We start from the raw sequence: 20550 nt of genomic DNA, 5'->3' as shown, positions 1-20550 counted from the left end.
GGGGCTTGAAAGAGAAGGCTTTATTCCACCTCCGCCCCAATTAAATCAAACCGCCCCTACAAAATAGAGGTTTAGACACATCCGGACAGAAAAGAGTCTCCGGCAAGTCGAGAATCGCCACCCAGCGCCGCTGGCTTGTCCAGGCCGGCCAGGGAGACCAGGTCTCCACCTCCTTCCTGGATCACGACCCTGACCGCCCACAGGGGAAGGTGGGACAGGGCCACCCAGCGAGCTCGAGATGGGCGGGTCTGCGTCTCGCCCCGCCCTTCATGGGCGTGACCCATCCTGGGCAGGCCCCGCGAAGCCAGCCCGGCCACGCCCTCTACGGGCGTGGCTCCCCCGGGGCAGCCCTGGCGAACGCCCGGCCCCGCCCTCCGTGGGCGTGGCTTCCCCGGGGCAGGCTTGCCGGAGCCCGGCCCCGCCCCTAGGGGGAGGGCGGGACGCGAGCGCGCGCGAGAGCAGGGCCGGAGGCGGCCTGGGACCGCGGGACCAAGGGCGGCGGGCGCAGCGCGGCGCAGGGCAGGGCAGGGCAGGGCCGGCGGCGCGATGGCTCCGGCCGCGGACCGCCAGGGCTACTGGGGCCCCACGACCTCCACGCTGGACTGGTGCGAGGAGAACTATTTGGTGACCCGGTACATCGCCGAGTTCTGTGAGTGTGGCCTGAGCGGAGCGTGGGCGCCGGGAGGAGACGCCGAGCGGGTCTGGGAGGCGGAGGGCGCGCTGGCCGAGGGCGGGCGCCGGGCCTGGCCGCCGCGGCCGGGTGTCCGGCGAGGACCGCGGCGGGGCCGGCCGCAGGGCCTCCCGCGGCGGGCGAGGGACGCGCGGGGCAGGCGGGAGAGGGGTCCCCGAGCGCCCGGGGCCGCACGCCCGGGCAGCCCGCGAACGGCGGCGAGGGCGGAGGGCGCGGCTCCGCGGCCCGGGCCGGGGCACCTGCCCTGCGGTCGCCACCACTCCCAGCCAGGAGGGCGCCGCAGAAGAGGACGTTACCCAGCTTCATGTCACCCAGTCTGGGAAAACTTAGGTCTTCCCCCTTTTTCTTCTTCGGTCTTCTCAGAACCCCTCGCTCCCCGCTAGGGGACCACCTCCCCTCCCCGTATCTTAAGTACTGGTGATGTCTGCCCTCTGAGCACGACCGTTCAACTATCAACTTGCTCCAGCACCTAATCTGTACCTTCTGCTCGTGCCAGCCTCCCAAGAGCACGACGACCAAGCGACTGCTCCACGCTGCGTACTGTCGGACTTTCTAGGGGTTAGTGGTCATCTGAGGACACAACTTCCACTGAATGCTCCTCTGGGGACTTAAGAGTCTTCTTCCAACTGCTACCTGGAGGGATATCCTAAATGATTATTGCTGCCAGGCTAGAAGTCTGTCACTTTTTCTATTATTTACTTCTGTCTGTTTTTAAGAGCAGTGTTCGGTCCGTCTTTCAAGTACCTGTTTCTTTCAAGGCACAGAGAATATCCTTTGGCTATTACTGCCTTTTAAAAATTGGATCCACTTTCTCATGACATAAAGAAAAACTCTTCAGAGAACTTCTCCATTTTTGAGTCCTCCCATGTATATGTGGTTTTGTAGGAAAAAGGCAAGAGTTTTATGACAGATGATCCTATTTTATTTAGTTCCAATAGTTGATTATTTAAAAAAGAGAATTTTTTTTTACAGTTTTCAGGACTTTAGTGTCATTCCCTCTAGACCATGATTTAGGCTTTAAGCCAAGAGTAATTTTTCCTGAACTAAAATTAATATTTTTATGCAAAATGGAGAGATATGAGCAAAGATGTCATTTGTGGTATAATTACTTTGCAGTCAGTGTAGGCGAAACCCAGTGTAGGCAAAGAAAGCATTTCACCAATGACCATACGTGAGATTTATTTATTTATTTATTTATTTATTTATTTATTTATTTATTGGTGGTATCAGGGTTCCTGGAAGCCCTTCTACCTCTGGGCTACACTCCCAGACCTATTTTATACTTTTTTTTAATTTTTGGAAACAGGGTCTCTTAAATCAGCGCGGCTGGCTTCGAACCTGCGTTATCCTCCTGTCTCCACCTCCCAAGAGCGGATATTACAAGCGTGCACCACCACGCCCGGCTATAAGTGAGAATTAAAACCACATTCTCTGAACTAGAAATGTGCAACTTTTTTTTTCTCTTACTTGAAGCTCTTCAAATATTGAATGGGCTATCATATTGAATAGTTAACTTTCTCAGTTTTTCTAGAATCTGGAAATAGGGGCAACAAATGAAAGAAACTAACTTTAACATAAGGAAATCTTCAACATAAGGAAAAAAATTTTTTGACCAATGATATCATGGAATAGGTTGGCTTGGGGGCAAATAGGGCATTCTGTCCAAAAATATGAAAGCAAACATTGCTCAACTAATTTATCTGAGTTTTTGAAGAGGAATTAATTGTTTCATAGAGTTGGCCTTAAGTTGATCTTTAGATCTCTTACAGTCTTGTATTCTATGTAGGTAGCAATGACTTAGTTTAAAACCAAGGCTTTGGATTAGAATCAAAAGAGAATACTGGTAGTTGAGTCATGTGTACTAAAAACAAGATACTAAGTGATCTGGTAGATATAGCTCTGAGAAATGGGAAATGGTTTTAGTTCTCAATGTCTTCAGAAGAGGAAACTCTGGGCAGACTGCAGGAAGGTTTTAACATAGGAATCAGAAGGATTGCAAGAAGAGGATGGGTGAATATGTTGGCAGTCTTTGCACATGTACCTTGGGAGAAAATGATCCGGAAGAAGTTGAGGTCAAGTCATCTTGCCATAGTAAAAGGTGCTTGTCAGTCATAACTTTGAGTAAGCGAATTTGCATCTTCAAAAAATGTACTCATTAGCTGGGCGTGGTGGCTCACGGTTGTAATCCCAGTACTTGGGAGACTGAGACAGGAGGATCACAGGTTGAAGCCAGCCTTGCAAATTTAGCAAGGCCTTTTGCAACTTAGTGAGATCATGTTTCCAAATAAATAAAATTGGGCTGGGGGTGTAGCTCAGAGGTAGAATACCTCTGGGCTCAATCCCCATTGCTCCCCACATACTGTGTATATGTGTGTGTGTGTGTGTGTGTGTGTGTGTGTGTGTGTGTATACTGATTAATAATATGTTTAGAATATGTGTTCAGAACAACTGAAGTTTTCTCAGTGTATTTACATTAGTGATGGTAATAATAATAGGACAATAATAGTAGTAATAGTTGTTTATGTGCCATAGTGTTCCAAAGCTTGCCAAGAACTTCATATATTTTATTTTATTTTTATTTATTTATTTATTTATTTTTTGGTGGTACTGGGGTTCCTGGAAGCCCTTCTACCTCCGGGCTACACTCCCAGACCTATTTTTACATTTTTATTTGGAAACAGGGTCTCCTAAGCCAGCGCGCGGGGCTGGCTTCGAACCTGCGCGATCCTCCTGTTTCTGCCTCCCAAGTGCGGGGATTACAAGCGTGCGCCACCACGCCCGGCCATATATTTTATTTTTTGATCTTCATAATAATTCCCAAAAGAAGGTATTTTTATCTCCATTTCACAGATTAGGAAATTGAATCTCTGAGAAACAACCTATCTACGGTTATAATAAGTGCTTTAGAGATAGTATTCAAGTTGAGGTCTGACTCTTAAACACCTTACACTATATTGCCACTTACCCCATCTTACTTCTGTCACATGTTCATTGTTTTGCTTCTGTAGTCAAGGAAGAAGGACAGATAAGGAAATTTATGCTATCACAAAGGACAAACTGAATAACTATTCAGCTGTCTTTTAACTATCAGCATTAGAGTGTATGTATTTTGGATTGTAATGATGAGTTTGGGGAACTGCATGTTCAGGTATGGCAGTGGTTCTTTGTCACTTTCAGCACCTGAAATACTATTTTTTTAGCATTATCCAACATCAATTCAGATTCCTTTTTGTTTGAACAGATTGTTAGGATCAGGGAGAAAGGTAGAGGGTCTCTCTTTAGTTGTGAAATAACAAGCCCCTTGTTGTGCCAGAAATTATCGGTATATAGGCAGTCCTCATTTTATTTGGTGGTGTGGCACCATACAAATGACTATAAACATTAAAGCCATACAAAGTAATCTTTTTTTTTTTATTATTCAAAGCAGTCTTCATAGCTGGGTGTGGTGGTGCACACTTGTAATTCCAGTACTTGGGAGGCTGAGACAGGAGGATTGAAAGTTTTCTGCTAACCTCAGCTACTTAGTGAGGCCTCCCACAACTTAATAAGACCCTGTTTCAAAATAAAGAATGAAAAATAGGGATATGGTATAGCTTGAATGTAGAATGCCCCTGGGTTCAATCCTCTGTTCTGGAAATAAAAAAAGCAATCATTATGATCAATAGGAAAATTTGCAATTGCTCTATGACTTTGGAAAAATTTTGTCAACTGTGTTTTGTAAACCTTCTTTCTGTTCATTATATAATTGAAAAAAATAAAATGAATATTTATTATATATAGTAATAACATTGGAATTGAAGTGTTTTCTTTGTAAAATAACTCAAGAGTAGTTTGAAGAGTGCAGCTTATGGCATAGAATGAATATCTTCCCTATGCCTCCACAAATCCTTTCTAAGTTTGAATCAGCTTTCAACATTTTATTTTTTTCACTTTCAATATTATGAAATATCTCCAAGAGTTCCTTTAATTATATATATATTTTTTCCAGTGTCACTTCTTCTGAGATATCTTCATACTTTTCGCCAAACTGTTGTGTTCATTTATATTGATAAGTTATCTTTTACTAAGTTCTTCAGGCTGCGTCAACAGTCTAAGTGGTAGTAGTGTCACCATTACCACAGTTAGCTATTTCTATGTAACTCTACATTTTTTTTTTTGAATTTCACATCCAGTATTATCACTTTTTATTTCTTTGCTACCCTTTTATCATTGTTGGCTAATACCCTCTATTATTCAGTTTTGTAAAATGTCATACATGTTTACCATCAAGAGACAAAGAGGCAACTTGACTACATGCTTAGCTGTCTATGTATGAACTGAGTAACAGAAAATACACAGTGACTGATAAACAACAGACTTTGAAAGAAGTGGCATGGTTGATCACTGATTAGGATGTTCTTTTATTTATGTAGAGGTTTATGGAATAAAGATCTAGCAGCAAATTTTGTGCTATATTCAGTTACAGTTGATAAACAGTATTAACTGAAATTTGAATTGTGTTGTTAGATAATTGGCATTATTTAACTATACTCTGGTAACTGAATTTTCTGCATATTAAAGCTCTACAAAATAATGACTGCCTATGTATTAATAATCTTCAGAACATTTCTATTAAGTAGGTGATATTCTCCCTTACAACCACCTTTTTGCTGCACTGAGGATTAAACTGTGAGTGTTCTATCACTGAACTACCCAGCCCTCTAGTTTTTTGACAGATTCTCACTAAGTTGCTGAGGTTAACCTCAAATTTGAAATCCTCCTACAGCAGCCTCCTGAATATCGCATTATAGCCATGTGCCGCTGCACCTGGCTGTATTACTCCGATTCAAAGAAGAGAAAACTGAGTCTTAGAGAAGTAACCTGCTCAGTGTCATACAACTATTAAGCGGCAGAAATGATGTTCAACTTTATGTCTGACAAGTTTTTCTACCAAGATATACACTGTACAGGAATTGGAATTTCAAGTACTAGTAGTTTAATGGAAGAAATATTATCTAATGGGACATGGAGGGAAATTTTAAGATTTAATATGGTATTCTTTTCAGAAAAGAAATACTCAGTTAAAATTATTCAGAAGGCCTCATTTTATTAAGCAAATACTTATTGTACATCTCTTTTGTAATTGCCTTGGACTGTAAGATGACATATGAAAGTAGCTTCTCTGTTTATGGTATCTGGAAAGACCAGTAGGAATATAAACAGGTTAGTACAAACAAGCACACTAATACTTTCAAGTGAGATGCATGTATTTGATAGAAAGATGTCCAATAATGTACATATTATGAAGAGATTATCAGGAAGCTAAAAAAAAGTTTGAAAATTTCTAATTATGGCTTTTATAGAAGCCATCTCACTCTGAGAAGGTAACCTGGTTAGCAAGACTTTTATGGATGGAGAGAAAGGAGGACAATTTATGGTAAGACCATCTAGCCATCTCCCTTTTGTTCTTTTCCTTTTTTTTTTTTTTTTTGTACTGGGGGTTGAACTCAGGAGCATTCTACCTCCGAGTTATACCTCCAGACCTTTTTATTTTTTATTTTGAAACAGGGTCTTGCTAAATTGCTGAAGCTGGCCTTAAACCTGAAATTCTATCTCAGCCTTCCAAGTACTGGGATTACAGGCATGTGCCACCATACCAGGCTCCCTTTTTTTCTTGAGCTAGGAAAATTCAAAATAGGCATTGTCCCTTCTCCTGGACTTTTCCTCCTTTCCCATCCTAATCACAGGAATTGGGCAGAAGGAAAATAGGCAGCCCTTAGTCTTTATACTTTTACTATGGGATTCACTTAGATGAGGAAAGTAGTTTTCTTACCACTGTAGCACAAGGTAAGAGAGGTTTAACCAGTTCTCTCTGCTGTACACATAGCATGGAGGGCAACTAACTCCTTGTAGCTTTGCTGACTTTCTTTCCCTTTCCTTTTCTTCCTACTACCTTCCCTGGATACTAGTCTCAAGTAAGTGAGCATACATGAGGCTTCTTTTGGTCTTGCACCTCTTTGTTCTGGCAGAGGTGACATCTTTATTATCTTAAAGATTATAATCCTTTCTCGAAAGGTTATTGACCACCAAGTAGCACTGCTTCCAACTTTTAGCTCAAAAGCATCTTAAGTCAACTGAAGAATCAGGTCAAATGAAAGACTAAATTCAGTGTACAAAAGGGTTTAGGTTTAATATATCCAAATCAGAGACTGCAAGTAAATTGGTTTAGGTGCTGTGATGAACATGTATATGTGGTACATGGAATGCAAGGAAATAGTGCTTATTAAAAACTTAAAGTGCAGACAGATTCATAGATTTTACAGTGTTACTGCTGCAAGAACCAAGAACCACATTATCAGTTATTTATTTATGTTTTTATTTAATTAAATTGTGGAAAAATACACATAACACAACATTTATCAGCTTTTTTTTTTTTTTTATGGTACTGGGGATTGAACCCAGGAGCATTCTACCTCTGAGTAAACCCGCAACCCTATTTTTTTATTCTTTGTTTTGAAACAAGAGTCTCAGTTGCAGAGGACCTTACTAAGTCCTAGGTTTGCTGGCTGAAAACCTATGGTCTTCCTGCCTCAGCCTCCCAAGTACTGGGATTACAAGTGTATGCTACTACACCCTGCAAAATTTATCATCTTAACCATTATTTTTGTGTGTGTGTGGTACTGGGGGTGGAACCCAGAGGCTTTCTACCTCCGGGCTATACTCCCAGCCCTATTTTATATTTTATTTGGAAACAGGGTCTCACTAAATTGCTGAGAGCCTCACTAAGTAGCTGAGGCTGGCTTCAAACCTGCGCGATCCTCCTGTCTCAGCCTCCCAAGCGCGGGGATTACAAGCGTGCACCACCACACCCGGCATTTTAACCATTATTAATTGTATGTACAGTTCTTTAGTGTTACACACATTCACATTGTTGTGCACTCAATCTTTAGAACTTTTTTTATCTTGCAAAATGTGAACTCTATATACTCTTTAAATAACTCCCCATCATCTCATATAAGAAGACTCATACATTATATTTTTGTGACTGCCTTATTTCACTTAGCCTAATATCCTCAGGTTCATCCATGTTGTGGCATATATCAGAATTTCTTTCTTTTTTTCTTTTTTTTTTTTTTTTTGTGGTACTGGGGTTCCTGGAAGCCCTTCTACCTCCAGGCTACACTCCCAGACCTATTTTTTTTTTTTTTTTTTTTTTAAGATTTAAAGAAGTTTATTAGAAAGATAGAAATACAGAAAATAGAAATACAGCTCCATACCAGACTGGCATGGAGGGGTGACTTGAAATGAATTCACCCTCCCAGACCTATTTTTATATTTTTATTTGGAAACAGGGTCTCTTAAGCCAGCAAGGCTGGCTTCGAACCTGCGCTATCCTCCTGTCTCTGCCTCCCAAGTGCGGAGATTACAAGCGTGCGCCACCACGCCCGGCAGAATTTCTTTCCTTTTAAAAGCTGTATAACAGTCAGACATGGTAGCACACACTTGTAATCCTAGTATATGAGAAGCTGAGATAGGAGGATCACGGTTTGCTGACAGCCTCAGTTACTTAGGCCCTCTGCAACTTAGAGAGCCCCTGCTTCAAATAGGGCTAAGGGTATAGCTCGGAGGTAGAATGCCTCTGGATTCAATCCCCAGTACCTCCCCCCACAAAAAAACACAAAAAACTATAATATTCCACTGCATGTACATACTCCATTTTCTTTATCCATCCATCTACTGTTAGACACTTGGGTTGCTTCCACCTTTTGCTGTTGTGAATAGTACTGTTGTGAACATGGGTGTTCAAATATTTCTTCAAGCTCCCAAAGTAAAATTGCTAGATTGTGTGGTAATATGGTAATTATTTTAGCCCTTTTATCAGAAGGAAGCTTTTGCAATTTTAGGGCCTCCATGAATTTATTATCACTTTAAATTAATTGTAATCATTACTATCTTGTATAAATTGTAATTGCTAATGTATTTTATCTCTGTGTGTGTGTGTGTGTGTGTGTGTGTGTGTGTGTATGTGTGTGTGTGTGTGTGTGTGTGTGTGTGTGGTACTGGGGATAGAACCTAGGGGCATTCTACCTCCAAGCTACACCACCAGCCCTATTTTTTATTCTTTATTTTGAAACAGGGTTTCACTGAGTTGCAAAGGGCCTCACTAAGTAGCCAAGGCTGGCTTTGAACCTAGGTGATCTTCCTGTCTCAGCCTCCCAAATGCTGGGATTACAAGCCTGTGTCACCACACCCAGCTCTTATCTCTGTTTTAATTAGTCAGAGGCAATGTAGCTGTTAATTAGATGAGTGCTAGTCACTGTTATTACACTGTATTGATTCATGTGAGATAGTCACTAATTACCTTTTTACCATCCCCACTCCCCGTCCCCTACCATACTGAAGATTGCACTTAGGGGTTCTCTGCTACTGACCTAAATCCTTAGCTCTTTTCATTTTGAGACAGGGTCTTAATAAAATGCCAAGGCTGATTTCTTGCTGTATTCCTGCCTCAGCCTCCTGGATCATTGGGATTACAGGATGAGCCACTACACTTGGCTTTAATGTAATTCAGGTCCAAAGCAAAACCACATAATATTTGCATTGCAGTCATGTGGATAAATATGATTTTTGAAATGTTAAAAATAACCAGTAGAAATAATACTAGCTAACACTATGGAACTTAATGTATAATATTTTTGTATGTAGTATTATCTTATAAAAATCCTAGTTATAATTATTACAGCTCTTTTCAGTTACTCTAAATTTTAGCCACATTTTAGATGCTTGGAAATTTAGGACAGAGAGGGATTAAATAATTTGTCCAAAGTTTTGCTTTACTAGAGACAAAATGAGGGCTGTGTGTGTGTGTGTGTGTGTGTGTGACTAGGAATTGAACTCAGGGGCATTTTACTTCTGAGCTATATCTCCAGCCCTTTTTTTAATTTTTATTTTTTATAAGTGGAACATATTGAGAGTGGTGTACATTTACATTGTGCTTCATGCCTTCCCCTCCCTTTTCCTCCCCCCAATAGTGTCCAGGTTAATCATGTTGTATTTATGCTATTACACATATTCGTATGTAACGCCTCCATTGAACAACCTCAGCTTTCTTCCTCCCCTATCCTTCCGTTCAAGCTTTGCTGAGATTTCCCCTCCATCATCTGGAATCCCTCTGGTATTACCACTACTCCCTAGCTTGGACATATTAGAGAAAACATATGTCCCTTCTCTTTCTGTGCTTGACTAATCTCACTTAACATAATGTTCTCTAGTTCCTTCCATCTTCTTGCAAAGGCTATTATTTTATTCTTCTTTATAGCTGAATATAATTCCAGGGCATTCTACCTCCAAGCTATACTCCCAGTCCTATTTTTAATCTTTTTTATTTTATTTCTATTTTTTTGAGGGTCTGGGGATGGAACCCCAGGGACATTGGCCTCCGAGCCACACCCCCTGCCCAATTTTTTAATCTTTAATTTGAAACAGGGTCTCACTGAGTTGCAGAGGGCCTCCCTAAGTAGTTGAGGCTGTCCGTGAACCATGATCCTCAGGTCCTTACATGTAATTCTAGAATGGGCAAATATAATCTATGGTAGGGGAAAAAATCAGAACAGTAGATTGCAATAGAGAAAGAGGAGGAAGGAGGGATTAATAGAGAAGGCACAAGAGGAACATTCTTGGTTGATAGCAATGTTCCATATGTTTTTTTTTTCCTGCTGGAGACCAAATCCAGGGCTTTGTGCATGCTAAGCATGTATTCTACCACTGAGATACACCACCAGCCCCAAGAGTTCTACTTTTTTTTGGTGGTGGTTGTGGGGATTGAGCCCAGGGGCCTTTTACCTCTTAGCTACATACTCAGTTCTGTTTTATATATTTTTATTTTTCAACCAGCTAATCTTTCAATCTTTAAAAGTTCTTTAAAACCTTTTTTTTTTTGTGGATCTGTTGTCTTTATGTTTTTCTAGTTTTGCTTCTCTATTTAAAAAATTATTTTTTCTGGGATCCTTACTGAATGTTTTAGATGTTCAACATGATCTCTATTTTGTCTGGTTGTACTTGAAGGTCTTCAGGCCTGCTTGCTATGGAATTTGTTTAGTTTAAAGCTCTATAGTAGTTATTTTCTTCTCCAGTTCTATAGTAGTTATTTTTCCTCTCCAGTAGTGTTTTTTTTTTTTCTTTGTTTCTTTTGGTGTTGGGGATTGAACCTGGGGCCTCATGTGTGCTAAACACATATTCTACCACTGAGCTATGCCTCCAGCTCTTCTCCAGTAGTTCTTTTCTCAGCTTAAAGGAATCTCACTCTGCACATGTTCAATTTAGTGTTCAGCAGCAGACTCAATAGCATCTCTTTCAGATTTTGGAGCTCTATCTCTGTGTAGCTACTTCCTTTGATATTCTGTCCTATAAATCACTACTATTTCAGTCTCCTAAAGTCTAATTGCTGTCTTTTCAATTTAGTGAGATTGCTTTATTATGCTTGGATTCTTTTTCCTTGCATCAGGTTTTAGAAAGTGCCTCATCTAGAAAGCTAAGTAATCATAAGAGTTAACTTCATTGTTTCCCTTTTCTCAGGGGTTCATTTCTGTACTACATAGTTGTTTAATGTTGGAAAAGAGTTTTTCATAAATTTTGCCCTTTTTTCTCTTTGTTAACAGCAGAGGGAAAGTCTAGTCGCAGTTATTATAGCATGGCTAGAAGTAAAAGTCTCTCAAATCACTGTTATTTTCTTATATCTATTCATGCTAATGTATTGAATCAAGCTAATTATGATATTAAAATCTTCCCCAACCCTATTTTTTTGGGGAAGGGAATGCAGGAAAGTTGCTGTATCAAACTAAGATGGATATGCTAAAATCCTGCACTATAAATTTACTTATTTTCCCTCTATTATTGTTAGCTGGGGTTATAGCTCAGAATGCCCCGGGTTCAATTTAAAATTTTTTAATATATTCATTTTTGTAGTACTGAGGATTGAACCTAGGAGCACTCTATCACTAAGCTATATCCCTTACCCTTTTTATTTTATTTTGAGACAGGGTCTCCCTAAGTTGCCCAGGCTGATCTCAGACTTGTGATTACAGATGCTATGACACTGTTTCTGATATTTCTAGTTTACCAACTCACCACACTGGCACCAAGCTTCTAGTACATGAACCTATGGGGTGTAAACCAAATCTACCATAATACACATAAATGAATACTAACCATCACCTCTGGAAATGCATGAAGGGAAATTGAATTAAAAATATAGGTGACTTAGACTTTATCTTCAGTAATTGATTTCTCTATAAATATAAGCTTGATACAGACATGACAATGTAAACAATAATCAAAAGTGGTGAGTGTATTTATTACATTATTATCTTTTCTGAATATTGCAGTTTTTCAGATTAAAGGGTCGTGATGTCTAGCATCAAAAATAGATATTTAGTTAATTAAATTTTTTTCTCATCATTTCCCGTAGAAAGAGTGGATCAGTATCTTAAATTAGATAGCTAGTTTAATATCCCAGTGAATTAAAGCTTCTCTTGTCATTTTAAAGTGACTTCCCCCAATGATACTACATCCTCAGGTACAAGTTCAAGAAACATTCTTTATGATAGAGAGGAACCTGTTCTTAAGAGAAAGATCTTTGACTCCTGTCATTGCAGTTACCTAGCAACTTCTATGTTATCACTTAGTTATTGCTTCAACCTCTTTGGAAAAATACCAAGTAGTGGTATAGCTGGATCATGTGATTGTGAAGTGTCTATTCAATTCAGTTGCCTATTTCTTGATTGGGTTGTTTTTCTAGTGTAAAGTCTTTTAAGGTCTTTGTACACTCTAGATTTTAGTTCTCTGTCAGAGAGATAGCTGGTAAAGATCTCCCATTCTGTAGGCTTTTTCTTTAGATTCTTAGTTATTTCCTTTGATGAGCAGAAACTTTTTAGCTTGATGCATCCCACTTATCTTAATTTTGGTTTTAATTTCTTGAGCTCTGGGTATTTTGTTGAGGAAATTTCTACCTGTGCCTATATGTTGCAGTGTTGAACCTATGCCCTCTTCTAATAGCTTTACTGTCTCTGATATAACTTCCAGGTCTTTGATCCATCTCAAGTTAATTCCTGTGAAGGGTGAGAGGTAAGGATTTAGTTTCATTTTTCTACAAATGGATAGCCAGTTTTCCCAACACCATTTGTTGAAAAGGCTGTCTTTTCTCTAGCTTATGTATTTGGCCCCTTTGTCAAAGATCAATTGACTATAAGTGTGTGGATTTGTTTCTGTATCTTTTATTCTTTTCCATTAGTATATGTGTCTATTTTTGTGCCAGCACCACGATGTTTTTATTACTTTGGCTTTGTAGTATAATTTGAAGTCAGGTATTGTAATGCTTCCTCTTTGCTGAGAATTGCTTTGGCTATTCTGGGTCATTTGTTTTTCATATGAAATTTATGACTGAATTTTCTATGAAGAATGACATTGATATTTTGATAGGGAGTACATTGATTCTGTAGATCACTTTTGGTAGAATGGTCATTTTGATATTTATTCTGCCTATCCAAGAGCAAGGGAGATCTTTCCATCTTCTAAGATCTTTAATTTCTTTTTTTAGTGTTCTATAAACTTCATTGTCGATGTCTTTTACATTTTTTATTAGGTTTATTCCTTGGTAGTTTATTGGTTTTGAGGTTATTGTGAATAGAATTGGTTTCTGTATTTCTTTTTCCATAGATTCATGGTTGGCATATAGAAAAGCTACTTATTTCTTTTTTAGGTTGATTTTGTATTCCACTACTTTGCTGAATTGATTAATCAGCTCTAATAGTCTAAAGATAATTTTGATTCTTTTTTCTATTTGAATTTCCTTGATATTCTTTTCTTGTCCTATCACTCAGGCAAGAGTTTTGAGTACTATATTGAAAAGGAGTGGTGATAGTGAGCATTCTTATCTTGTTCTTGCTTTTAGAAGGAATTCCTGAAGTTTTCCCTGTTCAGTAGGATGCTGGCTTTGGGTTTATTGTATATATTGCCTTAATGATGTTGCAATACGTTCCTTTTATTCAATTTTCTGTAGTTTTTTTTTTTTAACATGAATGGGTTTTGGATTTTGTCAAATGCTTTTTCAGCATCTGTTGATATGATCATGTGATTTTTGTTCTCATTCTATTTATGTGGTGAATAACATGTATTGATTTGTGTATGTTGAACCAGTCTTGCTTTCCTGGGATAAAACCAGCTTGTTCATGGTATACAATTTTCTTGATCTGATTTTGAATGTGCATGGCTAGTATTTTGCTTAGTATTTTTGTACATATGTTCATTAATGATATTGGTCTGTAATTTGCTTTTCTTAAGGGATCTTTATTTGGTTTTGTTATTATGTGATATTAGCCTCATAGAAGGAATTTGGAAGAATTCCATCTCTTTTATTTCATGGAATAACTTGTGCAGTATTACATTTAGTTCTTTTTAAAAAATCTGTTTGGACCTGAGTTTTTCTTTTTTTCTGTGGTATTGGGGATGGAACCCAGGGGCATTCTACTTCTGAGCTACACTCCCAGCCCTATGTTTTTTTGTTTTTTTTTTTTTAAAACAAAGTCTCACTGAGTTGCAAAGGGCCTCACTAAGTAGCTGAGGCTGTCTGTGAACCGCGATTCTCCTGTCTCAGCCTCCCAAATGCTGGGATTATAAGTGTGTGCTACCACGCCTGGCTACCTGGACTTTTCTTTGGTGGCAGAATTTTTATTGCTGTTTCTATTTCTTTACGTGCTATTGGTCGGTTTAGGTTTTCTATATCCTCTTGTTTCAGTTTAGGTAGTTTGTATGTGTTTAAAAATGTGTTAATTTCTTCCATGTTTTCCAGTTTATTGGAATATAAATTTTCAAAATAGTTTTTGATGATCCTCTGAATTTCCCCACTGTCTATGGTGATGTCTCCTTTTTCATTTCTGATTTTTAATTTGGGTTGATTCTCTCTTTTATTTAGGTTGGCTAGGAATTTGTCAATCTTGTTAATATTTTAAAAGAACCAGCTTTTTGATTTGTTGATCCTTTGTATTTTTTTAATTCTCTATTTCATTTATTTCTGCTCTGATTTTAATTGTCTCCTGCCTTCTGCTGGTTTTAGGATTAGACTGTTCCTGTTTTTCTAGGTCTCTGAGGTATGTCATTATGTTGCTTGTTTGATGACTTTCTGTTTTTTTGTTTTGTTTTGTTTTGTTTTGTTTTCTGGTACTGGGGATGGAACCCAGGGGCATTCTACCTCCAAGCTATACCTCTAGCCCTATTTTTTATTTTTTATTTTGAAACAGGGTCTCACTGAGTTGCAAAGAGCCTCACTAAGTATCTGAAGCTGTCCTTGAACAGTGATCCTCCTATCTCAGCCTCCCAAATGCTGGGATTACAAGCGTGTGTGCCACTACGCCTGGCTTCTTCTTCTTCTTCTTTTTTTTTTTTTTTTTAATGTGGGCAGTCAGTGCTATAAATTTTCCTCTTAACACTGCCTTCAAAGTGTCTCATAGATTTTGGTGTTTGTGTCTATAGTTTCATTTATTTCCCAGAATTTTTTATTTCTGTTTGATCTATTTATCATTCAAGAGTGTATCATTCAGTCTCAGGGTATTTATGTAATTTGTTTTGGTCTTCCTATTGTTGATTTCTTACTTTTATTCTGTTGTGATCTGAAAAGCTGGCAGGGAATTATATCTTTTGAGTTTACTGATGCTTGCCTTGTGGCCCAATATGTGGTCTATTTTGGAGAAGGTTCCATGGACAGCTGAGAAGAATGTGTATTCAGCTGTTGTTTGTTGAAATATTCTGTATATGTCTATTAGGTCCATTTGGTTTATAGTGTTCTTTAGATCTAAAGAGTCTTTGCTCATCTTTTGTCTTGAAGATGGATTTAATGGTGTGAGTGGTATATTGAAATCTTATAGTATTTTTGTATTTGGGTCTATTTGAGACCTAATGTTCTCAAGAGTTTGTTTTTCATATCTTGGTGTACCCACATTTGAGGTGTGAATGTTTACTGTATTATATTTTTTCTGGATTGTTCCTTTTATTAATAAGAAGTGATCCACTTTGTCTCTTCTGATATATTTTAGCTTAAAGTCTATTTTGTCAGATATCAGCGTTGCTACCCCTGCTTGTTTTCGGGCTTCATTTGCATGGTATATATTTTCCCATCCTTTTACCTTTATCCTATGGATATCTTTGGCTATAAAGTGAGTTTCTTGTAAGCAGCATACAGTTGGATTATGTTTTTTATTTCACATTGGCGGTCTGTGTCTTTTAATTGGGAAGTTAAGCCCTTTGACGTATAATGTTATTATTGAAATATGATTCTTGTTTCCTGTAATTTTGTGTTCTATATTCTGTTGGATGTAGTGTTATTTCTCCTTGCTTAGTTGGTGGAGTTCGCCTCTTTTCTGGTTCTGTCATATGCTTCATTTTTCTTCTTTATAATTTATTTCTTTAAGTATTTTCTCTAGTGCTGGCTTGGTAGTCATGAATTTTTCAAGTTTCTGCTTCTTTTGGAATGTTTTTATTTCTCCATCAAATTTGAATGATATCTTTGCTGGATATAGCAACCTTGGTTGGAAGGTGTTTTCTTCTAGGATCTGGAGTATAGTCCCTCCTTGCATTCATGACTTTATGCCAGTCTCTCCTCGCATTCATGACTTAGGTTGTGAAGTCTAGAGTGATTTTTATTGTTTTGCCCCTGAATGTATCACTGCATTTAATATTTTTCCCTTGGGCTCTATGTAAGTCATAGATTATTAGTTAGTTTGACTATTACATGGCTTGGAGAGGTCCTACTTTGATCTTGTCTTAACAGTGTTTTGTATATCTCCTGCATGTGGATGTCCACATCGTTTTCTATGTTTGGATAATTCTCTGAAATTATGTCTCTGAAGAGGTTTCTGATTATCTTGCTTTTATCTTTTCTTTAATACCTTTTGTTTGTGTGCAAGTTAGGGCGTTTTATATTGTCCCATAATTGTTGCATGTTTAGTTTGTGTTGTAACGTCTTCTATATACTGTTGACTGTGCTTTCAGTTTTGAATGCACTGTTTTCCAAGAGTGCTACCTGTTTTTAATTTGGTATAGCCAGAGTTGTTTTCTATTGCTCTGTTCAATTCATTTATTGACTCCTTCATTTCATTTAAAGTCTCTTTCTGGTTTTTTTTTTTTTTTTTTTTTTTTGCGGGTCTGGGGATTGAACCCAGGGGCATTCTACCTCCGAGCTACACCCCCTGCCCTATATTTTATTCTTTATTTTGAAACTGGGTCTCACTGAGTTGCAGAGGACCTCACTAAGTAGCTGAGGCTGTCCGTGAACCTCCAGGTCTCAGCCTCCCGAATGCTGGGATTACAAGCATGTGCCAGCAAGCCCAGCTGGTTCTTTCTTAAAAGTCTCAGTTTCCTCCTTCATTTCCTGTATACTTTCGTTGAGGCCTTTCATCATATTGAAGATCCAAATTTGGAATTCTCCTTGCAGATCAGTATTGATAACCTTCCATATTGTTGAGTTGTGGAAGTTTATTGTTTCCGTACTGTTCCTTGTTCTCATATTTTTAGAGTACTTGGGTTTGTGTTTCTGTTGTCTTGGCATCTTCTTCCTCTTTGTGTGTGAGTCCTGTGTTTATTTGTTATTCCTTTATAATAATGTCTATGTTGGGAATATATATTCGCCCCTACCATTCTGACTCAAATACTCAAGCTCTGAGTTTCCAGAGCCTTTTAAACTAGATATAGTTGTTAGTGCAGGTAAGTAGGAATCTCTGATTGGCTGTAGGCCACTGTGCTATCCTGGCCCAAACTTCACAGGGCCAGCGACTATAATGCTCTATTTAAGGCCTGCAGCCTGTGGGTTGGTACTTAATGCATCCCCAGAGAGCACCACTGCTCTGCTGATTGTGAACCCATTATATTGCAGAGTGCTAACCTCTGACTTCTGTGACCAGTGGGTTTAGGCTGAGCAAAACCAGAGATTGCTTTGTTTTGAAGTTATAGTCTAGCTCACTGAACTTTGATGGCCCCTGTGATACCACTCCAGATGTGCTTGTTATGGTCACATGAGGTACTTTCAGTTACTAGTTTATATGCATGCCAGGTACAAACTCTGCTAGTGGAAAGAGTATTGAATTTCCAGCTTTTGGCTGAGATCAAATGATTCCCTGCTGAGCCCCTGGCCTCTTGGCACAATTTGGCCAAGATGGTGTTGCTGCTACTCTCTGCCCAAGGTTTAAGGTCTTGAGGGAGAGACTGCACAGTTCCAAGCCGGGACTTGGGTGGCTCAGTTCCTTAACCTCAAGGACATCACCCCTGTGATGGGCAGGCACACCCCTGGGGGCCATTGCTAGCCTTCCAGTGCTGGTGCTTGAGGCATTCAAACATGGCAGGCACAAGTTCACTGCTTGTAGAGCCTGCAGCTTGTAGGCTGAGCTATTTCCATCTGGCACCACAAGTCAGAGTCCCACGGTCATCCCTAGAGACCCTACAAGGGCTCCTTGAACTATGAACTACAGTTCCCTCCTGCCTGTCTCTAGGGTCTATCTTACTAATTCAAGTTTCTGCCATGTTCAATAGTAGTCCCCACTCCTGCCTCTGCAGGATATTTGCAAGGTCTCAGGCCCCTCATGAGTCTATTTCTTTGCCACATAAGTTCCCATGGCTGGGCACAGCTGGTTCCTTTCACTGGAAAGGCTTGATAACTTACGTTGTTGATGGGCATTGCTCTGGATCATTGCTGAAAGGATGAGTTCAACTGCAGCCATAGTGTCTGTCTGGATTGTCTGTTCTGCTGGGACCCTATTTGGGGGAACGAAATGCCAGCCCCTTTTGCTGATGGTATATACTTGTCAGTCTTACAACAGTTCACAGTTTCTTTCTGGAGGTCTCTGGAAGCCACAGTGCCAGTAGCCGCCAGCTCCTCTGGTGTGGCCTGACTCAGAAAGGAATGCCACTGGTCTCTGGTCTCCATTTCCCAGGTGGGACATCTGGAGCCCTTTACAGGTCTCTGCTTTTTTTTTTTTTTTCTATTTCTGGTTCCACTGCTTTTCAACTTTTTTTTTTTTTTAGTTTTACACTTTTTTTCCCCTTGTTGAGAAGCAGTCTTCTTGGTTGATTGAGTTGCGAATCTCTGTGTGCCCGAATCCTACTGTCTCCCTTAAGGCACCATCTTATCCCTCAATATAAATTTTTTTTTTAACAAAAGATTCTAAAACCCAGATCACCAATCTTATTTATTTATTTATTTGACAGAGGTTTTGCTATGTTGCCTAGGCTCATTTCAAATTCATATACTCAAGGAATCTTTCCAGCTCAGCCTTCCCAAGTAGCTGGGGCTACCATGCCCAGTTAAACTTTCTTTTGTTGTTGTTGTTTCTGTGTTAGGAATGAACCCAGATTTGGCAGTTGCTCTACTAGCTGAGCTACATCCCCAGCCTGGAGAATCTTGATTGGAATAATTTGAAGGTAGTACAGTAGTTTTAAAAAAAATCAGCTGGGTATGGTGGTGCATTCTTGTAATCCCAGTACTTGGGAGGCCAAGACAGGAGAACTATAGGTTAGTGGTCAACTACTTAGTGAGGCCCTTTGCAACTTAGTTTCCATTCATTGAAAAAGGAAAGTTTTTGAACCATGCTCAATAATGAAATTTTACTGAAGTCATAAAATCTGAAAGTGATTTTTGAGACCCTGTTTCAAAATAATAAAAAACAGAGCTGGGGGTGTAGGTTGGAGGTAGAGTGCCCCTGGGTTTAATCACCAGTACCACACACACACCATATATATATATATATATATATATATATATATATATATATATATATATATATATATTTTTTTTTTTTTTTTCCACCCTTTGTGTCTACTTTAAGAAAGTAAAATAAAAAAGCTGAGGATACAGCTCTGTGGTAGAAGTATTTGTCTGGCATGTGTTAAATTCTGCATTCAATTCCCAATACTATAAAAAGGGGGAAAAGTATCTGTTACATTTAAAATATCTTAACTATTTTGTAAATTTGTATTAGTCTAATTTTGAGGGCAGTGTGATTTTTTGTATTCCTTTATAGTGCCTTTTGTAACAGATGTTTCATATTTGTTATTGAATGGGTTAATGAATATAAGCCCACTTCTCTGAGCTGATTAAACAAGTGTCTATTGATCTAATTTAGTTAAAAGAGAACTATCTGTGCAGAGTACTTCTGTGCTTAGTGACAGGTAAGAGGTTAGAACAGCAAGTACTGTAAAAAGGGGGTCATCTTCATCCGGGTGATTAGAAAAAACTTCACCAGATATTGGTAGGATTTGAGTTGGACCCTGAAAGGAAAGTTTTAATTAAAAATGGAAAGGAAGTAGGGATTATCAAAATAATCATTTTCATATTTTATCACTTCAGTAATACATCATTATTGAGCATGGTTTGGAAACTCCTTTTTCAATGAATTTGAAATCTTCATTTCACCAAATATCTCCCTAGGAGCATGAGACCATCTTGTCGCTCTTATTCTTCTCTGAATCAGGTCATCTTCATTATGCTTATTTGGTTCAGGTCCCTCTTGCTATCCAGTGCTCATCTCTGGACTTTCTTCAGAGCATCATCATACACCTGCAGTGTTCTTCTTGTGAGTTTTTCTTCCCTTGTTTCCTCCATCTTGTCAGGCCAGAGTTTACCTGAGTCAACTGATTTGGAGCTCCCAGGTTCTTCTCTTAGGTACCACTGGGTAATTACTTTCTTCAGAAACCTAAAATGTACTTCCTTTTGAATTTAATATGTACATTTTCATTTTTGCAATATGTGTTTAAACTATTTTTAGTTAAAACTTAATGTAATAAAGTGAAAATATAATGTATATTTTTAAAAACGAGGTAAAGTTTTCTTAATCTAATTT

At 39.0% G+C, this 20550-nt stretch overlaps 1 protein-coding gene across 2 annotated transcripts in view; it reads left to right on the top strand.

Annotated features, from left to right (window-relative positions):
- Positions 1–546: 546 nt before the first annotated feature.
- Positions 547–20550, top strand: part of ACER3 (alkaline ceramidase 3) — a gene marked incomplete at both ends in the record, with an annotated part of 127750 nt that continues 107746 nt past the window's right edge. For both annotated transcript variants that reach the window (XM_080697181.1, XM_080697180.1), the window contains one exon: positions 547–649. In XM_080697181.1, the coding sequence (XP_080553307.1) occupies positions 547–649 (103 nt within the window). The remainder of the gene's footprint in view (positions 650–20550) is intronic.

This window comes from Muscardinus avellanarius, assembly GCF_963383645.1.
Source record: "Muscardinus avellanarius genome assembly, chromosome: 1".
In the NCBI taxonomy this organism is placed as follows: Eukaryota; Metazoa; Chordata; class Mammalia; order Rodentia; family Gliridae; genus Muscardinus; species Muscardinus avellanarius.
The sequence above is the reverse complement of the archived record's forward strand: the minus strand, read 5'-3'. Positions and strand labels throughout refer to the sequence as shown.